We start from the raw sequence: 19,278 nt of genomic DNA on the forward strand, positions 1-19,278 counted from the left end.
CCTATTCTGCTAGAACACTGAGCATGCACTTGCAGTTCGCTGGGCAGCAGATGGTCCTTGTGGGCCGCGAGTTTGACATGCTTGGGTTAAAGGAAGACTTGTCCTCGTTTCCTCAGATGCTGGTGTGCCAATCTCACCAGTCCAGTTATCGATGAAAGGGAACCTAGGAGACCTGCACACCAGGATGCTGTAGTTATTTTCCCCCCACAATTCTATAAAATTCTTCATGATTCAGTCTTTTCTTTCTTCTGAAAGAGAAATCCAACTCTTTCTTGTGTCTATGTCTGTTCCTAGGAATATTACTTTCCTTGCTGGAATAGATTGGCTCTTTTGGAAGTTTACTAACCAATTCTAACTAATAATTGCTAAGTTGTCAGAGTTCTCTTGGTCTGACTCACTGCTTGTTTCTTTGAATTTGCCACAATAAGGAGGTTGTCTAAGTAACAAAAAAATTGATTCCTTCCAATGTGAAAGGTACACTACCAAAACACCTTTAGCTTAATGAAGCAGTTTTGGTGTATAGATTAAATGGACACTATAGTCACCCAGACCACTTCAGCTCAATGAAGTGGTCTGGGTGCCAGGTCCCTCAGGTTTTAACCCTTCACATGTAAACATAGTTTCAGATAAACTGCTATGTTTACATTTGGGGTTAATCCAGCCTCTAGTGGCTGTCTTCCGGACAGCCACTAGAGGTGCATCAACGACGCTGGAGGTGAATTTCACCTCCATAGGAAATCATTAAGAATTTTTTTTTCTTATGGACACTTTGAATGCGCTCGCTGCACTTGCCGCGCATTCGGCTGCAGTGACGTAGGACCGGGAGGAGCGGTCACCAGCGCCGAGGGAGCCCGGCGCTGGATTAAGGTAAGCTGCTGAAGGGGTTCTAACACCTTCAGCGCCAAGGGAGGGGGACCCTGAGGGTGGGGGCACCCTCAGGGCACTATAGTGACAGGAAAACAGCTTTGTTTTCCTGACACTATAGTGACTCTTTAAGCTGCTGCAATCTCACTGCTCAATTATATGCCATTTAGGAGTTATTAAATGCGTTGTGTGTGCGCGTGTTGGGGTAATAGGTTTTGCACCTACTTTATTATTAAGAGGACCCGTCGCCAATGGGTAGGGGAACATTATGTTAAAGGACCACTCCATATTTGGGGAAAAAACAAAAAAACTAAACAAAATTTAATAGATATACCCCAATGAATAAGTGCTTATTTTTATGTATGTATTCACTGGGGGAATAGTCCAAAACAGCTTTAAAAGTTGCTTTTCTTAGGACTACAGCCTTTGTAAGACCTCCTCCTTTTCACCGGAACTGACTTTCAGTCATTTCACAGAGAATTGTCTATTCTATTTTTCGCCTCAATCCCGTAAGTCACCGTGTACTTGTGATTTTTTTTTTTTAATTCTAATTCGCGTTAATATTCTCAAGCGCAACGTCATTTTATATTCAATGTGCACGAGTCTCATTCCTCCCTCAGTTTGTCCCTCGTGACCGTTCTAAGTCCGGCCCTGGCACAAGTGCAAACACTCGCTAAAGTACTGGCTCGCACACATGTGCCAGGGGACACGCAAACAAATAAAAAAAAATAAACATTGAATCAATGTTTTCCTATGGCGTTTTTTTTTTTTTTTTTTTTTAAGTGTGGGGGCATCCAGCGTCATTTCATGGAGTTAAGCGCTGTGAAATCCCAGTAAGCATCTCTACTGGCTGTGTGGGAAAGCTTTCACACATTTTTCAGACGTGCATCATTTTGGGACACAGCGGGGGTCAAGATGGTGTTCTATTTCTCAAACATTTCATTCGGTTGCGGAGGTGTCAGCAGAGATGACGAGAAATCTGTTTTTTACACGATTGCGTATGTGCAGTACATCAATGATTACTCAACTGTCTCTAATAGTCTAGCCCCTATGCACAATACAGTAATATACAATATAGCTCTCCGATATCCAGCTCAAAATTGGCTCTTCTCACATTAAATCACTGTTGCTGGCTGGCAGACTGGCAGCTGACAGGCCTCTTTCTTCATTCCCTTCGAGTGTCTGTTTTCCCCTCTGGATTTCTCTTTATCCTCACTCAGCCTTTCTGTGTCTCTTTGGAACCTTCTTTTGTTACCCTCCCTGTGCCTCCTTCCACGTAGCGTGGCCGAGGGGGCAGTCTGCAGCAGAGAAGCCTCAGTTTCCTATATAATGGTCTGACAGGAGGCAGCTCTGTACTCTCCGTGAGCACTTCCTGTCAGACTGGGTCGGGGGTACAGAAGCTCCTCTACCGTAGTCATCGGCAGGAGGGAAGCGCTGTGCAGTACTCCTGTCCTACCGGTCACTGCATGCAGCATGGCTGTACATGTGAACTGCACTTCACTGTAGCCACAACGTTGGGAAAGCTGTGTTTTAATGCAGGGGTCCTAAAACTCCGCCCCCCCCAGATGTTGCTGAACTACAAACTCCCATGATTCTTTGAATTACATAGATAGCCAGAGAATCATGGGAGTTGTAGTTCAGCAACATCTGGGGGGGAGGGGAGGGCTGGAGTTTGAGGACCACTGTTATGAAACTGCAATATTTCCCATTGCAAAGTTCAAAGGCACAAAGACAGGGCACCCAGACCACTTTACTGAGATTAACTGGCCTGGATGCCTATAGTGTCCCTTTAACAACAAGCAATGTACTTTTAATGGCCATTACCTGACCTACACAGTCCCACCCTGTCAGCATTTTACTATAGGGCAATTGTCAGGAATTCAAAGTGAATCTTTAAATGCAAAGAGCTGAACTGGGAGTATTCTCCATGTCAGCTACGCTTCCAGTTCAGCTCTTTTGGTCTAAAATTTGAAATTTATCTTCGATTCCTGACAATTCTTCTCACTTTACTTAACAGCCTGGTGTAGCTCACCTACAGGGTTAGTCTCCAAGTGACCAAAGTCAATGTAACCTGCAAGGCCAAAATAGCCGAACTGGATAAAAGGTCTCTAAACCGGCTCTCAGTTCGGCTACTCTGGCCTAGACGGTTAAATTCGCCCTGAATGGTTGGTAAATAACCCAGGGGAATGACACGCTGGGCAGCTGTACCGCCCAGGGCTCGCCATGCTCGCACTATAGTGAATAAATCGAGGTGGGGGTCTATCACTCACCGCCCAGTACTCCGAGCACAGTGGGATGGCATCCCGCACCCCGGACACCTCCAGGCCGCGGCGTCTCAGCTCCGGGATCATATCCAGAGCGAAGAAGAAGTACGCGTTCCTGGCGGCTTTCTTATTCGGCATCCCCGCGGTTCGCTCCTTTCCCTCAGCAATCAGCTCCACAATATGGCCGCCGCCCACGGTGCTCCGCGCGGGAGATATCAGCGGGCGCGCCCTGGCTGCTGATCACGTGCACGGCGAGCTTGACGCTGATTGGCCGCGGCCCATTCTCCCCGCCAACATCTCCACAGCTCTGGACTCGGATTGGCCCAGGCTCATTCTTCTCTTTCCCCCTCAGTTAGGGAAAGGTGTCACCTCTGACTGGGTAGACAAAATGGCGGCTGTGCTGTAGAGCCAGTCTGTCAGAGGTGAGTGAGATGGCAGAGCATCTGGGGGAGACACAAGCTATCCTGGTAACCTGCTTGTTATAAAACCATAATCTGGAATCTGCTTTGTAGCTGATAATAGAAAATAAAAATCACTTCAGACTCTGGAAGTGAAATCATGTAATTTTTGGCCGAGGTTTTTCTCCCCTCGTGTGATATAACTGCATTTAATGGATTTGTATTTTTTTTCTAGATAAGCACATTTTGGTTAAATTTTTTTTTTTTTTTTTAAATTCTTTATTTTTGTTGTGCACAAGAATAACAATAAACTTTGGTGCGCCACAACAGCGACGTCAAATTAGAGCAGTAAACAATTCGTATAAGTTGTAGCATGCGGTAAGCTGGCACATTTTTGGGATATACATAGTTAGGTTGCAACAGTGTTCTCGATTAGCTCAAGCAGAGGGTTAGTAATCACAATTTTATATAAACAATTTGTGTTTAGTGAGGCATTAATTATAAAAGTAAAGCTTACATGTTGACCGGCCTATATATGTCTGCTGTTAATCCAATGACAGTGTTAGCAGGTCGTGTTTGAGGCAAAAATATACAGTGTCGAAGCGTCTTGTTAGCAATCGTCGAAGTGAATGTCATGTGGTCATATGGGGCATCGTATTAAGCTTGCATAATTGTACGGTAATAGGGGTAAGGATATAAGTAAAGGTGGACAAGAGTTAGGCCGTCTGGGCTTTTTTCTCGATATTAGTCCGGTTTGAGTTTAGTATGTTGTAATCAGGAATGTGTGGACAATGCATAGCAGAAGCAAGTGTTGCGCCAAGATGTGGTCTATGTGCGGTGGTGTACTGTATTGCTATGGGACAGATGGGAGGTCGATACTCCTATTAAGGCGGACATATGGTGTGGGTGCTAAACCTGATGTATGTGGGCATCCCATACTCTTAAGCGTTTGGCATGTGTCGAGCTAAGGGCGAAGCCTAGCCTGTCAGTCAATCCGGTGAGTGTCTGTTGGGTTCGTGAGGCTGTGTTGGCTGTATGCATTGCCTGGGCGAGTAGCATGTCAATGCGCTACCGTGCACCTGTAGTTGGGACAGTAAATGGGATCACATTATATAGGCATATGGGTGGGCAACAGTTTTGCAAACAGTAGGAACTATGTACATCATGTAATGTCCCGGTATTGGGGCCGACATGGTTGCAGTATTTTGGTTAAATTTTGCATTTAGAAATGCACTTTCTTAAATTAGGTAATTAAGAAACAAATCTCTTCATATATTCGAAAATTTTAGCCCAAACTGAACCAGTTAGAAACATTTTCTATGTCAGTTTTGTTTCCAGCTTCGGTATGATTTTTTTTTTTTTTTTTTTTAGATGTTCATTTGTACATTTTTCCTAGTGTATTATTCATATTTATTTATTTTGTTATTATCCCTGACAAGCATGTAGAACACATTGCTGGGAAATGCTGCAAGAAAATATTTTTATTTTAGGATAAACTGTAGACACCATAACAACTTCAGTTGAATCAAATTGACCGAATAAAGTCCGCGTGTCAGATTATCACTATCAGCCATTGATTGGCATGGTTTTATTTAAAATAACACTATTACTTTGCACATAATAATGGTGATCTTAAAATTGGTGTGCTTCATTTCACACCTATGGCTATTTTTTCTGAATGCAGCACCGGCCTAATGTATAATCATACCATAAAATGTGTCACACACAGGGAATTAAATAGGCGCAGGAAGCACTTTTTATACATCTCCCATAATATTTTTTTATATTTTTTTTTTTAAAAAAAAGTTAGTGTTAATATTTGTTTGTGTGTGAAAAATTCAGAAAACTAATTTGAACGCCAATTTTGGCCAGTGTTTGTGACTAAATGGCTACTAAAAAGACTGGACATACCCCATTTGCAATACCTTGGGTTGTCTACTTTTGCAAATCTCAAATTATGCAACAAAGCATATTTTATTCTCTTAATTTTTAGCAACCTGAATGCAAGCATGTGAAATTTATCATGAACAATTTGGAAAATATGACATATTGTGATCCTGCTCCATGTGGCTGATCCTTTTTCTGTAATGTTACTCCCTCTCACTATAGGTCTGTGATCGACTCTAGTTTCTGCAATACAGTTGCCTCCATACTATGATATGCACTTGCGCTGTAGTAATGGGATATTCTTTTATTTACAAGTTACTTAGCAACCATGCAGGAAGCACTTGGGTGATACACGTCACCTTGTAGCGACCCGCTGTCATAAGCACTTCCGGATCTGGTTCGTATCAGGAGGAGGGCTGTTCACATTGATTGGTAAGTCACTTAATATTTTATCTATATAGTGTATTTGTGTTGTTTGCACTGTTGATCTTGAGAAAGATGCAAATGGGTCGAAACTTTAATCAGACAAATGTAAATTTAATTTGTGAACAAAGTCCTCCGGGTGCACCCTTCCTTTACAAATTATGATATCAACGTGCGTCAGCACTAAGGCATTAAAGCAGCACTGTCATGGCCGATTCCATTTTTATTTTTTAACCCTCCTCACGACTCCACTACATCTAACTGACCCCCTAGTCATCCCCAAATGCCCCTGAGACACCCCATATTACTTGTTTTTTAAATCTTTATTTTGTGCCCGGTTCTGGGCGCCGTTATCTTTGTGTGGGTAGATGAAGGCCCTGTGGGACACGTCACCTGCCCACACTAGATAGCACTGTAAAATTCCTGCGCATACCCAGTTAAACACTTGGGAATTCGCTATGGAAATGTAATCTATTCATGCATTTGTCAGATAGACGAAGAAATGAACAGAAATGTCAGACGAACAAACACCTAACGGCGTGCAGCTCCCTCCATGTAAAATGTAAAAATAGAAGTGGCAGGGAGCAAGCCAACAAATCAGAGTGCTCTGAGTCAAATTGCAGGGCGTAGGAAGGCTTTATAAACCGTTCCCCGCCCTGCAGAGCTCAGTCTGCCCTCGCCAGGTGAAGATGGATTAATTTTTAGCGTTGTGTTGGTTTTTTTTTTCCGGCAGATTTTTTTTTTTTGCTCTCTGGTTTTTGTTTATTTGATAAGTTCAACGGATATTATGTTTTTTTTTTTTAAAGGTTTTAGAAAAAAGAAGACTACTAATGGTAAGTATGATTTTTTCCCAGGTATTTAGTTTTAATGTCTCCACCTCCACCTTAGGGTGAGGGGGATAGGTAGGGATTATTTTAATTTTATTTGGGTGGGGGCAGTGGTGTATTTTGGATTTGTGCTGCCCTAGGAATGACTAAATTCGGGGACCCCCAAAGTCTAAATTTGCCCCCCCAATTCGTGTTAAGGCCATTTTTTTGACTGACAGACACATGCCCTCATTGATACATTCTCTGATATACACTTACGTCACTGACAGATACACAGTCATTGGCGCACACACTGTTTAACCAACACACACTTTTACTGACAGACACACACTGACACACCCATTCACTGACAGGCACACACTCTCAGATACACATAAAATGACATACACACACTGACACACACTCACAGGCACACCCATTCTCACTCACAGACACACACTGACAGCTATACTCACTCACAGTAAGGTGGACAGCCCCAGAACACGAAGCAAACAAGGCATTTGTCTGGGAGCTTGGGGTGGCATTTTTGGTGCCCCTACCTGAAAGTGCCGCCCTAGGCAAATGCCTTGTTTGCCTTGTGGTAAATACATCCCTAGGTGGGGGGGTGACTAGGGGCTTGGGGACCCGTAGTCACGGTAGAGGTATTTTTACACTTAGCCCCCACCCGTCGCCAATGGGTGGGGGCAGAGGGGAGGACAATAGATAAATCATACCACTGTGATTGGTTGCTTTTCAAATGGAAAGCAACCAATCAGAGAGTTATGAGTAAAATTACACAGCATAGAAAAATTCCAAAGAACTTTCCCACGCTGTGTAAAATGAGACAGAGTACTCTGATTGGTTGGATTTCAAGCCAACCAATCAGAGTGCTGTGACAGGTAAATGTAGAGACTTACCTGTCAGTCTCTTCATTTGCCTGTCAGAACACTCTGATTGGTTGGCTTAAACCAACTAATCAGAGCGCTCTGAGCCTAATTGCAGGGCGTGGGAATCCTTTACAAGCCTTTCCCCGCCCTGCGGAGCTCAGTCTGTGTCATGCCCTCCTTGGGTGAAGATTATTATTTTTTTTTTTTTAATTTGTATTATGTTTTTTATTTTTTTTTCAAAGTTCGACAAGTATTATGGATTTTTATTTGGCCTTTTTTGGGGGCTGAAAAAATAAGTTTTTTAGGAAAAAGAAGACATCAAATGGTAAGTTTGTTTTATTTACAGGTATTTATTTTTTTGTGTTCCCCCTCACTATTTTTAATGGGGGGAGCTAGGTAGGAATTTATTTAATTTCTTTTTGGGTGGGGGTGGTGGCTAGGGGCTTGGCTAATCATCTGGGGGAGGTAACATTTAGCCCTCACCTGCCGCCCATGGGTGGGAGCCGGGGGGAGGACAATAGGTCCACCCCGCCCCCATTTTCATTTAGGGCCCCCACTCGCCGCTCATGGGTGGGGGCCGGGGGGGGGGGAGGACAATAGGTCAACCACCCCATTTTTAATTACGGCCCCCACCGCCCGCTCATGGGTGGTGGCCAGGGGGGGGAGGAAAATAGGTCCCCCCTCATTTTCATTCAGAGCCCCAATGGGTCCCCACCCGGCGCTCATGGGCAGGGGGAGGACAATAGGTTCCCCCACTTTCATTTAGGGCCCCCACCTGCCGCTCATGGGTGTGATGTAGATTAATTTAGAAATAAACAAATATGTTTAAATGTCTATCTGTTCCTGTCCAAATCTGAGATGATTAAATTGCGTATACGCAGAAGTAAGTTCACACTGACACATGGAGTTCAGGTTCAAAGCACTTCAGAAAATTTAATGCCATCTGGTTGGAAAACAGTTATGCAGACCTTTTTAAAGGCAAAATGACATCATCATTGAATATCAGATAATAACAAATAAACCTCATTAATTGGATTAAATGTTATGTGACTATATCAGTGTCCACCCATCAATATTATTAATTGGCTCAGGGGTTTGAGTGACTAGCTAGGTGTCCTCCCACCGGGAGGTGGTATTGTTCTGGATAAGGGTGTGGACAGAAGGCTCAGGCGCCATTTTTCCCAGCATGAGGTTTACTCTGTGGAAAGGGGGGCTTGAGCGTCATTTTACACAGTCAGTGATGTCAGGTCTTGTGGTCAGGTCCAAGGTTCTTTTATGAATAGAACATTTCATTAGTACAGTGTTCTCATGGCCTTGGCTCTGGCCTTGGTTATACTTTGTTGCATGTTACAGGAGATTCAATAATTCCGGAGTCAGCTATGTCTTTATAGAAAATACAGTCTCTGTTCATTGTATTAAATGTTGCTGGGAAATTCTGTCATGTAATGTAGTTTAAGATGGAGAATCTGTCAGGTAATGAGGACAAAATGGAGGGTTTGTTACAGTGTGAGGTTAAAATGGAGTTAGTACAATAATTCAGTACAAGTTCAATAAAGATTTTTAATAATTCTACATCAGGTGGGAGCCGGGAGGGGACGCTAGGGTTTTTTTTTTTTTTTTTTTAACAGTGAGCAGCCACTGTTTAGTAGACATCTATTCACGGCATAGTGAGTAGGGACATTTGGGAGCTCCCTTTTGCTATTATGGGGGTCATAGAGTGAGTGAGGACATGGGGTGGCTTAGGAAGTGGCAGGGAGCTCTCCTCCCTGCCACTTCTCTTTTTACATATTACAATGAGGAAGCTGCACGCCGGTAGCTCCCTCCTTGTAATAAACCGAACAAACAAAGAGGTCTTCGTTCATTCTTTTGAAATTTCTATTCATTTAGTTGTATTTCTGACGAATCAATGAATAGATGAAATTCCCGTTCGAATGCCCAAGTGTTTAACTGGGCATGCGCTGGAATTTCACAGCGCTATCTAGTGGGGGCAGATGACGTGTCCCACAGGGACTTCATCTACTCACACACAGATGACGGCGCCCAGAACCTAGGTCCGGTCAGAAAATAAAGATTAGAAATATAGATTATATAGGAGGCTTAGGGGCATTTGGGAGTGACTAGGGGGACAATTACAATATCTACAGCATACTGTAATGGTGCTTGAAGTGTTCCTTGTGGTAATGGGCCTGATATTTATATTTAATAGTAATGATTGTTAGTAGCATGTTCTTTAACAGCAAGGTGGTACAAAAGGCTGGCCCAAACATTGTCTTCATTCCACATGTATGTAATTAAAGTGCCGGAGCTGTCTACTCACTGCAACCCAATCTGCTCACAGTGAGATCATCAAACTTTACCTCAGTCGACTGCAATGCTTTTATAGAGAAGCATCGCCCCAGAGAGTGACCCCCATAGAGTGAGTGAGGACATGGGGGCTTAGGAAGTGGCGGGGAGCTCTCCTCCCTGCCACTTCTCTTTTTACATATTACAATGACATTACATATTGCAATAATCATTTATTCGTCTTTCTGTGAGATCATCAAACTTTACCTCATTCAACGGCAATGCTTTTATAGAGAAGCATCACCGACATACTGTGCATGCCAAGCAATCGCTGTGATCCACCAATCTGATATCTCTTTATGAAAAGCATTGAATCCAGCATTCACAACTTTGGGCTTAAACTTTTTTGTACGTGCTTGCACCGAATGTAAAGACCTTTGAAAATCAAAGGATTTGGACAATCTCTCCCTATTATATATTGCTTTAAGTCTACAGTCTGCCCCTTTCATTCACATTCTGTTTTGAGACATCTCTTAATATCCTAACATAGCTTCCTGCAGTGTGATAGAGAGTACATATTGCATTAGCCTTGTTAAACTTTACTAATAGTGTATTTTTTACCTTCGTGTCTTATAAAGTCCACTGTTTTTTTCCAGCTGGGCTATTTTTCTTTAGCTAGTGCACATGCTTGCATAACTACTTTAAAGCTAATAGTTATTTCTGGCTTTGTTGCTGCTCTGGTTTATAAAATCTCTCCCTGGCCTTTTCCATGCTTGCTACCTAGGTACTGCTATTGAGATTCCCATTGTGGTTTTTTTTCCCTCCCAATTATTAACATGCTTATAAGCAGGGGTCAAGTCCTGGGGAATAAAGTGTGGGAACTCACTCGAGTTCCACCCTCACCCCACCACCAGAAAAAAACAAAACTTGCATGCATATATAAACACGTACACACACACTCAGGTGCACACACACACGTACACACACATACACTCAGACACACACACACATACACTCAGACACACACTCACAGACACACACTCACAGACACATACACTCACAGACACACACACACACACACACTCCCAGACACATACACACACACACTCCCAGACACATACACACACACACTCCCAGACACATACACACACACAAACTCCCAGACACATACACACACACACTCCCAGACACATACACACACACAAACTCCCAGACACACACACACACTCCCAGACACATACACACACTCCCAGACACATACACAGACACACACACACATCCACTCACAGACACACACACACCCAGACACACACACACCCAGACACACACACACACACACACTCCCAGACACATACACAGACATACACTCACAGACACATACACACTCCCAGACACATACACACTCCCAGACACATACACACTCCCAGACACAGACACACACACTCACACATACATACACTCACACACACTACTAGGGATAATACATTGTACGGAAGGCTCTCTTTAGTTTTGTGAGGTAAACACTGGTAGACTAAACAACCTAGTACACTGCTGAAGATAATACAATAATTTTAAAAATGTGCCATCAAATGGATCTTTTTAGTTCTTAAGCAAAAACGTGATATTCCTCATTGAATGGTTTGTAAAGGTATTCACGTGTCTTTACCTTTAACCTCTGTTTGATATTGCCTAACCCTATTTATTAAGCTACACAGGGGCGGACTGAGAACCCTCAGGGCCCCCGGGCAAAATAAATCAAGGGCCCCCTTACAGGCCCCACCCATACTCCGCAGCAAGCGCCACCCATGTCCCGCCTCCATGCACTGCCTCCAGCCACACCCTACACAATCTTTAGACACAAGGAACAAAAGTGCAATAATCCCTTCAAGGCCCCAGTAGAGACTACAATTGAGGGCTAATGGGCCATGGAGGGGGGTCTTTCTAGCAGAGGCTATCTCAGTGTCCTTTAGAGAGTGTGTTAGAAAGAATACCCTCCAGGCCCTATTAGAGACTACAATGGAGTCTAATAGGCTTGGAAGGGGGTCTTTCTAACAGAGGCCATCTCAGTGTCCCTGCTGGAAACAGTCGCCTCCAGGCCCCAGTAGAGACTACAATTGAGGGCTAATGGGCCATGGAGGGGGGGGGGGGGCATTCTAGCAGAGGCTATCTCAGTGTCCTTTAGAGAGTGTGTTAGAAATAATTTCCTCCAGGTCCCATTAGAGACTACAATGGAGTCTAATGGGGCCTGGAGGGGGGTCTCTCCAACACTCTGGTTCCTATTCACAATATAGCAACACAACATAGCTCGCTGATACCTAGGCCAAGTTGGCTCCTCTTACCTTAATTACTGTTGCTGGCTGGCAATCTGTGGGCTTGCTGGAAGACTGTGGGCTTACTGGCTGCGGCTGGCAGGCTGTGGGCTTGCTGGCAGGCTGTGGGCTTACTGGCTGCGGCTGGCAGGCTGTGGGCTTGCTGGCAGGCTGTGGGCTTGCTGGCTACTGCCGGCAGGCTGTGGGCTTGCTGGCTGCGGCTGGCAGGCTGTGGCTTGCTGGCTGGCAGGCTGTGGCTTGCTGGCTTTAAGCCTAACTGGTGGCCTGTGGGCTGGCTGGCTACTGGCCGGCCTGTGGGCTGGCTGGCTACTGGCCAGCCTGTGGGCTGGCTGGCTGGCCGGCCTGTGGGCTGGCTGGCTTGCTGGCTTCTGGGGCACTCGTAGATTATTTAAAGAAATAATCCATGCACAATAACCACTACTGCTCTGTGTAGTTGTTATGGTGCCAGGAGGGCCGGGCCCCCCTCCTAGAGTAAGTAGTCAAACCGTTTAAGAACAGTTTGACAACTTACCTGGGGTCTGCTGGGATATGAGGCTGTAGTAGGGTATAGGAGCAGTGGTGCAATGTGTAAGGGGTGCAGTGTGTGTGTGAAAGGTTCAGTGTGTGTGAGGGGGTGTAGTGTGTGAATGTGTAGGGTGTGTGGGGCAATGTGTGTACGAGGGGGCTGTGTATGTGTGTGGCAATGTTAGTATTGGGGGCTGTGTGTGTATGGGTGGGCAGTGTATGTGTGTGTGTGTGAGGCAATGTGTGTAAATGTGTATGGTCTGTGTGGGGGCAGTGTGTGTGTGTATGGGGGGCAGTGTGTGAATGTGTATGGTGTGTGGGGGCAGTGTGTTTATTGGGCTAGAGTTCACTCTCACCACTGCGACCACCAGGAATACCTGGTGGTCACAGTGTTGAGAGTGAACTCTAGCCCGTAGCTCCAGGGCTAGAGTTTACTCTTGCAAGAGCCGTAACGTTGCCGTGGTAACCGCGGCAACGATCTGTGCTCGCGCAAGAAGGACCCAGAGGAGCTGCAGGCTGAGCTCCCGGGTCCTCTCTTCCTCCCTCCCCTGCAGGCTGCCCGCACGGTGCATGCGGACAGGGAAGGGGGCAATTGCCCTCCTCTTACTCCCCCCTCCCCTTTTCTTACTCCCACTCTCTTCTTACCCCCCTTCTTACTCCCCCCCTCTTCTTACTCCCCCCGCCCCCTCTTCTTACTCCCCCCGCCCTCTCTTCTTACTCCCCCCTCTTCCCTCTCTTCTTACTCCCCCCTCTTCCCTCTCTTTTTACTCCCCCTCCCCCTCTTCTTACTCCCCCTTCCTCTTTTACTCCCCCCTCCCCCTCTTCTTACCCCCTTCTTACTCCCCTCTCCCTTCTTACTCCCCCCTCTCTTCTTGCTCCCCCCTCTCTTCTTGCCCCCTCTTTCTCTTCTTACTCCCCTCCCCCTCTTTTTACCCCCTCCCTTTTTTTACCCTCCCTCCCCCTCTTTTTACCCTCCCTCCCCCTCTTTTTACCCTCCCTCCCTCTCTTCTTACCCCCCCTCCCTCTCTTCTTACCCCCCTCCCTCTCTTCTTACCCCCTCCCTCTCTTCTTACCCCCTCCCTCTCTTCTTACCCCCCCTCTCTTCTTACCCCCCTCCCTCTCTTCTTACCCCCCTCCCTCTCTCTTCTTACCCCCCTCCCTCTCTCTTCTTACCCCCTCCCTCTCTATTCTTACCCCCCTCTCTTTTACCCCCCCTCTCTTTTAACCCCCCCTCTCTTTTAACCCCCCCTCTCTTTTAACTCCCCCCTCTCTTTTAACCCCCCCTCTCTCTTTTAACCCCCTCTCTCTTTTAACCCCCTCTCTCTTTTATACCCCCTCTCTCTTTTATACCCCCCTCTCTCTTTTAACCCTCCCTCTCTCTTTTACCCCCCTCCCTCTCTCTTTTAACCCCCCTCTCTCTCTTTTAACCCACCCCTCTCTCTCTTTTTTAACCCCCCCTCTCTCTCTCTTAACCCCTCTCTCTTAACCCCCCTCTCTCTCTCTCTTAAACCCCCCTCTCTCTCTTTTAACCCCCACCCTCCCTCTCTTTTAACCCCCCCTCTCTCTTTTAACCCCCCCTCTCTTTTAACCCTCCCTCTCTCTTTTAACCCTCCCTCTCTCTTTTAACCCCCCCTCTCTCTTTTAACCCCCCTCTCTCTTTTAACCCCCCTCTCTCTTTTAACCCTCCCTCTCTCTTTTAAACCCCCCTCTCTCTTTTAACCCTCCCTCTCTTTTAAACCCCCCTCTCTCTCTTTTAACCCCCCCCTCTCTTTTAACCCCCCTCTCTCTCTTTTAACCCCCACCCTCCCTCTCTCTTTTAACCCCCACCCTCCCTCTTTAACCCCCCCCTCTCTCTCTTTTAATCCCCTCACCCCCTCCCCTGTAGCGTGGCCGAGCGGATTTCCGGTCCGCGGTGCCCGGCCGGAGTGATAGGAAGGTGCACACTGTGCACCTTCCTGTCAGTCCGGCCGGGTACAGGAAACAGAAACTTCTGTTCCGCGCGGAACAGAAGTTTCTGTTTCCTGTACCCGGCCGGACTGACAGGAAGGTGCACACTCAGTGTGCACCTTCCTATCACTCCGGCCGGCACCGCGGACGGGAAAGCCGCTCGGCCACGCTACAGGGGAGTGAGGTGACAAGCTGCAGCCGCCTGAGCGCTCGCTCAGGCGGCTGCAGCATTTAAAGGGGCGGCCGGGCCCCCTGATGGCGGGCCCCCCTCCCGGCCGGGCCCTCGGACCATGTCCGAAGTGCCCGACCGGTCAGTCCGCCCCTGAAGCTACAGACAGCCTGCCGAGCAGTTTACGTTACCAGGTCCAGATTTCCGTTTAGCTAGACCAGCCACATGCCCAGGTTGTCACTTTCCAAGGAAGAGCAAGAAACAAGTAGGACATGTGTTGAGACACCACCCATATTTGGACTGATACCGTTGACCATATCTTACATGTTTTTTGTAATTCTCCTTTATTTTTATACACCACACAGAACCCCACCCATCCCAACCCAAAAACTTTCACACACACACACATACACTGACACACACACTCCCAGACACATACACAGACACACACATACACTCACAGACACATACACACTCCCAGACACACAGACACACACACACACTCCCAGACACACACACACACACACACACACACACACATACACATACACACTCCCAGACACACAGACACACACACACACTCCCAGACACACACACACACACACATACACTCACACATACAACCATACACACTCCCAGACACATACACAGACACAGACACACACACATACACATACACTCAGATACATACACAAAAATTATTTGTATTTTTTTTTTTTTCAATTTAGAAATGTCCACCCAGACTCCCTACCTGGAGAACTGGCGTGGACCTGTCCCTGGGGTCCAGTGGGGCTTCAGTGCAGCCGGCTCTTGTCTTGCTGTCAGACGCGGCGAGGGAGCTGTGTCCTCTCTGCTCCCTCTCGCCGCGCGGGCTGTCTGCTGATGCCGGGAGCCGGAAATGACGTCATATTCCAGCTCCCAGCATCAGCAAACGGCGCGGCGAGAGGGAGCAGAGAGGACACAGCTCCCTCGCCGCGTCTGACAGCAAGACAAGAGCCGGCCGGGGGTCCTTCAGGTGGCCATTAGGCCACCTCTTGGACCCCCCATGACAGGGGGAACACGGGGACATTTGGGGGCGGCATTTTTTGCCGCCCCCTGAGTGCCTGCAGGACCATAAACGGGAACGGCGTTCCTGCACTAAAAAAAGTGCAGGAACGCCGTTCCCACGCGTTCCTGCAGGACTCGAGCCCTGCTTATAAGAAACTAAGCTTTTTGTGGTATCACCCAAATTACCAAACGATATTTTCCCATTCCTAAATCAAGGATTTTAAAATGTAGCAACTTGGTTATGTTTTCTGCAATTTTATATTTTATGGTACAGGTAATTCTAACTTTAATTCTGTCCTTCTAACATGAGCTAATTTATCCTAGTTAAACAGTAGGATGTTTTCTATATCCCATCACCTGATAACCCCTTTACATCTCCTCTGGATGAATACTTAAAGCGGCACTGTCATGGCCGAATCCCTTTTTGTTTTTACCCACATCCCGACTCCACTACATCTAATTGACCCCATAGTCACCCCCAAAGGCCCTTAAGCCCCCCATATTACCTAGTTTTTAAACTTTATTTTCTGCCCAGACCTCCATCTTTGTGTGGGTAGATGAAGTCCCTGTGGGAAACGTCATCTGCCCAGACTAGATAGCGCTGTGAAATTCCTGTGCATGCCCAGTTAAACACTTGGGCATGCGAACGGGAATTTCATGTATTCATTCATTCGTCAGCTCCCTCCTTGTAAAATGTAAAAATAGAAGCAGCTTGGAGCAGTGCTCCCCTCCACTTCCTAAGCCTCCTCCCCCACCCCCCCATGTCCTCCCTCACTCTATGGGGGTCAATATGATCCCCTCAGCCCCCACCCCTGAGCAGTCCTAAATGAAAATGTTCCCCCCCAAGGCGACTAGGGGTCCCCAAGCCCCTAGTCACCCCCCCCACCCAAAACAAAATTTAATAAACGCCTACCTACCCACCTCGCTCAATAGTGAGGGGGGAACAAAAGAACTAAGTACCTGTAAAAAAAAACAAAAAAACATTTAATGTCTTTTTTCTAAAATCTTAATTTTTAAACCCCCAAAACAGCCAAATAAAAACCATAATACTCGTCGAATTTGTAAAAAATAAAATAAAAAAAACAGAGCACAAAAAAAAACTCGACGAAAAAGAATAAAACCTGAATAAAACCTGACGCTAAAAAATAAATCTCTTTGCACGGCGCAGACTGAGCTCCGCAGGGCGGGGAAATGCTTATAAAGCCTTCCAACGCCCTGCAATTTGACTCTGAGCACTCTGATTGGTTGGCTTGGAATCCAACCAACCAGAGTGCTAGTCATTTTACACAGCGTGGGAAAGTTCTTTGTAATTTTCCCACGCTGTGTAAAATGACACAGAGCACTCTGATTGGTTGGATTTATAGCCAACCAGTCAGGGTGCTGTGACAGGTAAATGTAGAGACTTACCTGTCAGTCTATTCATTTACCTGTCAGAGCACTCTGGTTGGCTTAAACCAATCTTTAGTTTAATAGATCATGCCCCTGCGCACTCACTGCTCAATTCTCTGCCACTTAGGAGTTTTTGTTTCCGTTAATGAAGTCCTAACCACACCTCCCCTGGCTGTAACTCACAAACCTGCATGAGAATTTTTTTTCATTTTCAATCAACACAATGTGTTCACTGTAGAAGAGCTTATCTCCTGCTCTGTTAGTTCAACTTTAATCAGACACAGGAGGCTGTCGCAGGGTTTAGCAAGCTTTTAATGGAGCAGTAAATAAGTAATTCTAAATTAGACAGACTGTGCAATAAAAGAAGTTTAAACATTAGATCCCATTTTACAGAAGGTTTGCGGGAGACTGTGTAGGTCAAATGCAGGATGATGTGATTATGGCTGCATAACCAAAGTGATTTAGCTCCTAAATGGCAGATAATGGAGTAGTTAAACTGCAGGGGCATAATCTATACACCAAAACCACTCCATTAAGCTAAAGTTGTTTTGGTGCTTTTAGTGTCCATTTAACCCCTTAAATCCGGAGGACGTACTATTACGCCCTGCAGGAACCGGCTCTAAACGCCGGCGGGCGTAATAGTACGTCCTCGCCATAATGGCCGCCCACGTGGCCGGCGCTAATCGCCCGCTGCAGATCGCGGTCGGGGAGATGCCTGCCCCCCCAGGCAACCCCCCCTGTGGCCGGTGACCGCGATCTGCAGTCTCTGATCGCAGTGACAGGCTGTCACTGCGACCAGTATTCAGCATGTGTCAGCCGATTTCAAATCGGCTGACACATGCGGCCGGCGGCTTTCCCCTTCTGCAGATCGCGGTCGGGGGACTTACCTGGCCCCCCAGGCAGTCCCCCTGGGGTCAGTGACCGCGATCTGCTAAGTCTGAGATCGCAGTGACAGGCTGTCACTGCGATCTCAGAGCTCTCTGATCGCAGTGACAGCCTGTCACTGCGATCTCAGAGCGCTCTGTTCGCAGTGACAGCCTGTCACTGCGATCAGTGTTACATGTGTCAGCCTATTGGCTGACACATGTAACTGGCACAGTGATCCCCCTGCAGATTGGAAGGGGGGAGTGCTTGTACCACCCAGGCACTCCCCCCAGTGGTCAATTACCCAATCTGCAGGAGGTGATCACAGTGACAGGCAGTCACTGTGATCACTGATCCTGTGTGTCAGCCAGTGATGTGAAATCACTGGCTGACACTGTCTCTGCCCCCTGTCCTGTAATAAAAATAAAATATTAGTTAAAAAAAGAAATAAAAAAAATGACAGTTACAAATAAAATATACTTAGATCATATATATTATATATATATGATCTAAGTATATATATATATATATATATACACATACACACACATTTACACATACACGACGTGTATTTAAATATTAATATATATATATATATATATATTAATATCAAATTACACGTAGACTGATACTGATTAAATATATATATAATTATTGTTATATATATATTTATAAATAATATAAAAAAAATATGTAAATACGTAAAAAAAAAAAAATAATAAATAATTAAAAATAAAATATTAAAAAATATATAGATGTGTTTTATTTCGTTCTAACTGTATTGTGATATTAATATATATATATTTATCAAAATACACGTAGAACGAAATAATATATATATCTATATACATAAATATATACGTATATATCACTATATATATACCTATATATAAATAAAAATATTAAAAAAAAAATATATATATATATATATATATATATATACACATATGTATATATATACATATATTAATTCTACACATATATTTATGTAATAATTTTACATAATTAGGTATCCTAATTAATTACAATTAGCGGGACCTGCCTGACCACCCATGCCGAAAGTATAGGGAATTTAATTTGCTAGCACTATATTTAACCCTATAACTTTCCAAGACACCATAAAACCTGTACATGGGGGGTACTGTTTTACTCGGGAGACTTCGCTGAACACAAATATTAGTGTTTCAAAACAGTAAAATGTATTACAACCATGATA

General features: G+C 45.4%; 1 protein-coding gene across 1 annotated transcript in view; it reads right to left on the reverse strand.

Annotated features, from left to right (window-relative positions):
- The window catches only part of MAEL (maelstrom spermatogenic transposon silencer), a 78,865-nt gene extending 75,566 nt beyond the window's left edge, over window positions 1-3,299 (reverse strand). The window contains exon 1 of the mRNA XM_063446606.1: window positions 3,135-3,299. Coding sequence (XP_063302676.1) covers window positions 3,135-3,266 — 132 coding nt within the window. The 5' untranslated portion in view covers window positions 3,267-3,299. The remainder of the gene's footprint in view (window positions 1-3,134) is intronic.
- Between the last annotated feature and the right edge of the window lie 15,979 nt (window positions 3,300-19,278).

The sequence above is a fragment of the Pelobates fuscus genome, chromosome 1 (assembly GCF_036172605.1).
Source record: "Pelobates fuscus isolate aPelFus1 chromosome 1, aPelFus1.pri, whole genome shotgun sequence".
Classification (NCBI taxonomy): domain Eukaryota; kingdom Metazoa; phylum Chordata; class Amphibia; order Anura; family Pelobatidae; genus Pelobates; species Pelobates fuscus.